The sequence below is a fragment of the Humulus lupulus genome, chromosome 8 (genome assembly GCF_963169125.1).
Source record: "Humulus lupulus chromosome 8, drHumLupu1.1, whole genome shotgun sequence".
Classification (NCBI taxonomy): domain Eukaryota; kingdom Viridiplantae; phylum Streptophyta; class Magnoliopsida; order Rosales; family Cannabaceae; genus Humulus; species Humulus lupulus.
In genome coordinates this window covers 124962872-124968522 of record NC_084800.1, presented here as the reverse complement: position 1 = coordinate 124968522, position 5651 = coordinate 124962872, and the positions used below count along the sequence as shown (strand labels likewise).

At 32.5% G+C, this 5651-nt stretch overlaps 1 protein-coding gene and 1 non-coding gene across 3 annotated transcripts; both read left to right on the top strand.

The window, feature by feature from the left end:
- Positions 1–1472: 1472 nt before the first annotated feature.
- Positions 1473–1545, top strand: TRNAK-UUU (transfer RNA lysine (anticodon UUU)). The gene has a single exon. It is a non-coding gene; the product is annotated as a tRNA-Lys (tRNA).
- A 433-nt stretch (positions 1546–1978) lies between these two features.
- Positions 1979–4830, top strand: LOC133798409 (uncharacterized). Of its 2 annotated transcripts, XM_062236681.1 has the most exons (9): positions 1979–2197; positions 2331–2447; positions 2564–2870; positions 2956–3370; positions 3478–3577; positions 3708–3767; positions 3911–3994; positions 4111–4221; positions 4341–4830. In XM_062236681.1, exons 1-9 carry the CDS (start codon positions 2129–2131, stop codon positions 4647–4649), a joined length of 1572 nt encoding a protein of 523 aa, XP_062092665.1. In that variant the 5' UTR covers positions 1979–2128; the 3' UTR covers positions 4650–4830. The 2 variants fall into 2 exon arrangements, with proteins under 2 accessions (XP_062092665.1, XP_062092666.1); XM_062236682.1 differs by lacking the exon at positions 1979–2197 and having other exon boundaries at positions 2534–2870.
- The last annotated feature ends 821 nt before the right edge of the window (positions 4831–5651 follow it).

Here is a 5651-nt window from a genome sequence, read left to right as displayed (position 1 = left end):
CAATTATTTGAGACTACCTAGATGTTTTTATCCAAGGTACAGTGGGGATCATGGGCCTATGAAATCAAGCTCTAATAAGTTATCATAAATCTAACAAATAAATTTACTAACTTATTACTCCACTAAAGACTCTGAATTGCACTCTTGAATTCATAGAACGCTCTATAAGCAATATAATTACGTTATTAATTATCCATTGTTACAACCATAATTGTCCCTCAATCCTCTATAGACGGTCTACAATGAGATGATACTAAAATACCGTTTTACCCCTCATTGTATTTTATCTTTAAAACACTTAGTTCCTTGTAAATGATAATTCAGTAAACTAATATTAATTACTGAAATGAGATATTTATCATTTAACACCTTGAACCAAACTAAAAGGAAACCATCGTTTCACTTCTTCATCAGAAGCTATAGATGTTCATATCTATGATTAACACTCCCACTCAATTATACTACTGAGTTCCCAAGATGTAAGTATGGGCTAGTTCGTAGGGTAAGTTGGTAACGAACAAGTTAAAGAACTCAAATAATACAATCAGTTGGAATACTAACCACTCAGAATTGAGATTGAATTGACCTATGGTCAACTATATGATATGACTAGAATAGATAATAACAATATGTTTACTTATCCTATCTACTATCAATATTGGTCCAGTCCGATGTAACAAATACATCCGATCTTATCTACTTTGCTAATATTCTGGAAAGAACATAACACTACAATGTGTAAGTAGATCATATCGTAAATTGGCAAGTCAGTCTAAATCATGTGCACTGACTAATTTTAGGACTAACTTATTTTGAACATATAATCATATTTATATTCCACTGTGATTACGTCATTATAAATATGATTAGTTATATGCTCAGGATTTAATAAAAGTTTATATTAAACAAATAATCATGAAAATAAACACATGCGAGCAAAGTGATTGACCAAGTTAAAAAAATAATTTATATTCTTTTATTGATAATAAATGAGATTACAAAGAAACTGAGTTTTAATTAGGGCATAAAACCCCAACAAGTTATATAATGGATTTATATCACTAGAGGTCCCCAATCAATTTTCTGAAAATGATCAATTAGGTCCTCAAACTTGTTAAATGTGTATCACATAAGACTTTTTAGTTGGAAAGTTATTTACAGAACTATTTATAGCCAAACAAAAAGCAATTTATAACTCAGTTAATTAACAATGAATTGGATTATAAATCAATTTTTATTGCGCATTATGTAAACTATTTTCTAATTAAAAATACTTATGTGATACACATTTAGTAAGTTTGGTAATGTAAGGGTTACAAAAGAAAATTTAAAAACTTAAGTCATACATTTTAGAAAAATTGGCCTTCTTAACAAAAGTCAACTATAATCCACTATTCTTGTTGGGGTTGGGACGTAATTGCTTTCAATCTTTACATTTATAATTAAGTATATGAAATTGATTACTTCAGGTAGCCGTCTTAGCTCAGCCGGTAGAGCGCGTGGCTTTTAACCACGTGGTCGTGGGTTCGATTCCCACAGACGGCGAATGCTTTAAGTGCTATGAATAATTTTTGGAATTGTATTGACTATTCGTATTTTTATTTTTGTGTTGTTTCGGAAATGGTGTGGGTCTCCCACCTATTTGTCATTAACTTTTCCAAACTTTTAGGTTACTCTGTTAAATGTTCATGCGCTTCACGTCTCCACCCCCCAGCACTGCCAAATTGTTAATTTATGAATTCAAATACAAATATATTTATATATCCAAACTCTTTAAAGAAAGATATTTCATGTGAAGAAGAAATGCCACAGCAATACGTCAGATTAAATGACCCCAAAACAAAACATTACCAATAATATTAATTCCAACGGTCCAATCGCAGCCACTTGAGGTTCATCTCATCTAATGAGTATGTATTTTACTTCTTTTTCTTTCTTTATTCTTTTTTTTAACCTTTTCATGTTTCCCTCCTTTTCTTAGGTTCTCTTCCACCTACCTTTAATGGCTCCCACGATTCTACCACCTCTACTACCTCCTGTTATCTTAATAATAAGAGATCCCTCTTTATAACCTCAGCAACTTCTCTTCAAATAGTAACACTTCCTTAATTTCTGTTAAAACAGAAAAATGAAATTCGAGGAGCTTCTGATGCAAAGAAGTGAGGATCAGCATAGGAGACTTGCTCTTGAAGAAGAGGTCTGGTTATTTTATGTCGTTCCCCACCTGGGATTTTCTTGTTTAAGCCAGAACATCCATATTTGAATTGGTCTAAGAATAGCAAACAAGTTTGACATAAAAAAAAAACTAAATATAGGCATTGTCTTTACAGGTTAAGACGTTGCAAGCAGAACTAGAAGGAGAGGAAACACTTAGAAATGTTTTGCATTATGCCCTCAATGGGCCTTTGCTTTCAAATCCAAGTTTTTCCACTTATCTGCCACCTCAGGTATACATACATGTAACCATATGAATAAGTATTAATTTCAGTGTGAGAGAACTAATACATATGATTTGATGGAAACTGCCTTACAGATTGAGACTTTTGTATGAAATCAAATGCAGATTCAGGTGCTAATTTCGGAGATAGTGATGGTGGAGGAAGAGATTTATTTGTTGGAAAGAAAAGTTGATGAGATAACTCTGCAGCTATACCAAGAGAGAGCACAAGGCAGTGAATTAGATTTAAAGCATCAAAAGAGGGTGTGGCAGCAGAATCATTTGTTGTCCGAAGCCAAAAGTTTTCGGTCAGTGCTTGATGACCAGCGATCAAAATCACACAATTATGAAGTCTCGAGAAAAGAAAGAGTGAGTGGGGATAGAAGAGCATCGTTGAGTTCTGCATCAGACACCAAATCTTCGTTTTCCAACAGTAATAAACTTCTTGCTCATATAACATAACACAGTTTTTTAAAACAAAAAATTTTCTTGTTAACGACTTCTTGTGTGTTGAGCAGGAGAAATTGCTGAGTTAACAAGGAGAGTTAGCGGGAGAAGGAGAAGAAGGGGGAAGGTAGACAATCCAAGCTACATTATGAAACCAAATGAACTCTCAGAAGAGTTGCTGAAGTGTCTAATAGGCATTTTTCTTGAGCTAAACCAGACATCTGTGGACAGAGAAGGATCACCAATTAATCCGAAACTTACTCTTTCTTGTATGAACTCAAAAGGGTTCATAGGAAAGACTTCATTCAACTGCAAACCACCTACATTTCTTTTCAACTACAACTCCTCATTCTCTGACCCTTATGGCATATTGCCAGATTTGGATATAAGAGATGTTGGTCCTTACAAGAACTTTATTCAAATCACGAGCTCATCCATAGATATCACCCGCTTTTCAGAATGTTTGACTGGATTCAGAAAACTGAGGTTTGTTTACAAGTTTTTCAAATAGAAAATTATGAGAATTTGAATATCCAATGATGACTTGAACTATTGTTCTTATTATACATGTCTTTGCTTTGGTTCAAATTCAGGGTTTTGATGCATAAGCTCTGTGGTGTAGACTTGACATTCTTGGCCTACAAACAGAAGCTAGCGTTCTGGATCAACGTTTATAATGCCTGCATAATGCATGTACTGTAAGACTCCTTCAGCAAAGTAAAGACAGGAAAATATAATTTAAAAAAACACTGACAAAGCAGCAGAGTTAGTTTAATATTAAAGATGGTAATTAATAGTTACTTTTACTGTATTTAATTTTCAGGCATTTCTAGAGCATGGACTGCCTACGTCACAAGAGAAGCTGCTGCAACTAATGAATAAGGTAATGTTACTTTTTACTTCAGAATTATGCTATATTATCTTGAAAATTATAATCACATAAGGTGAAAAAATCACTTTCCATATAACATAATCATGCTGACTATGATTTTTTCTTTTTTCTTTTTTTTTAAAAAAAAAAAAAAGGCTACACTGAATGTAGGTGGTATAATATTAAATGCTTTGGCCATCGAGCATTTTATTCTCCGGTATCCTTCCAAAGCAAAACATGTAAGTTTTAAATCTTATTTTCCTAGTTGGCTAAAGAACAATCTTTTGTCCATTTATAAGATAATTTCTAAAGAATTTTTCTGTGTTTTCTTGTTTTGGATTTGAAACTTAATCAGAAGGGGCCTGCTTATGAAAAGGAAGTGTTACTCCGAAATGCCTATGGTCTGGGGTACCCTGAGCCTAATGTTACCTTTGCTCTATGCCGAGGCACTTGGTCCTCACCAGCTGTAAGTGCATCAATACCCCCCCACACCATAACTAAAATGAAAAGATTACATAATACAAAATTTCCCAAATTGGGTTTATATAGTTGATGAAATCATGAAACATAGACTTGTATTTGCAGCTAAGAGTGTATACCCCAGATAACATAGTCAACGAAATGGAGAGAGCAAAAGTAGAGTATTTGGAAGCTTCAGTAGGAGTTACAACCAGGAAAAAGATTGTTGTCCCAAAGCTTCTTCAATGGTACATGTCTGATTTCGCAGATGACATGGAATCGTTATTGGAATGGATTTATAGTCAATTGCCACGTTGTGGGTCGTTGAAAAGATTGATAATGGAATGCCTCAATGGAGAAGCAAAGTCTCCCATCAACAAGATGGTTGAAGTTCAGCCTTATGAATCTGAGTTTCGTTACATGTTACCCTCCTAATAAGCTCCTTATGAGCCAAAATGATGGTAGATAAATAAGGGAATATACCTATTTTAGTACCTGAGTTTTAGCGAAATACTGGTGCATTACGTTTCTAATAATGATAATTAGGTGCCTTAAATTTTGAAATTGTACATACTTTATCTTTTTACCATTATTAATATCATAAGGTATTAAAGTATGTACGATTTTAAATTACAAAGTACTCAATAATCATTATCAAGAATATAGAAAAAAATTGTATTTTCTTAAAATATAAGGTAACAAATGAGTACATTTTCAATAAATTATAATAAAAAAAACAAAAACATGATATATGTAACTTGACTTTGTACGAGATATCTTACCAAAAATAATATAAATATATATGACCATGACCCATTCCTTCATTTATTCATTCTGGCCATTTTTATAAATTCCTAATCTTAAGGGCGTATTTAGAAGTGATTATGTAATTGTTAGATAAGTAACTACGCTCTATTTTAAAATTTAAAGTGTATTTGGATGTCAAGTGGTAATTACACGTGAATTCCTATTTTCATGTTTAGTAAGATAACGATTATATAGTAAAATAATATGATGTAAAAAAATTATTTAAAACTGATAATATTTTGTAACTACCGTGTAATTACACTCAATTCTTATGTGAAGTTATGAAAAACTGAGATTGTGAATGAGGCACTTCAATTACCTCTAATTATAAGATTACTATGTAAATTGCTTGGTTAAAAAATCATGTCAAATCTAGTAATTACATCAAATTACACTCGATTTTAATTACAAAGGTAGGCGGCTTTCCAAACACACCCTAAATATTTAGTTACGTGGATACTTTGTAATTAAATAACTAGCTATGTGATGTTTTCTTTTGAATGAACTTTCCTGTCGTTTCAACATCAGTTGGCATATCGTTTGTAATCATGTGATGTGTCGTTTATGAAACTAAATTGTATATCAACTTATTAAACAAAATGGTTTGTCAAAATGACTTCTAGTAGTCCA

Coding starts and splice junctions, on each gene's coding strand:
- LOC133798409 (XM_062236681.1), top strand. CDS start 2,129: ATGAAATTCGAGGAGCTTCTGATGCAAAGAAGTGAGGATCAGCATAGG. Junction 2,871..2,955: donor CAAATCTTCGTTTTCCAACA/GTAATAAACTTC, acceptor TGTGTTGAGCAG/GAGAAATTGCTGAGTTAACA. Junction 4,222..4,340: donor GCACTTGGTCCTCACCAGCT/GTAAGTGCATCA, acceptor TTGTATTTGCAG/CTAAGAGTGTATACCCCAGA.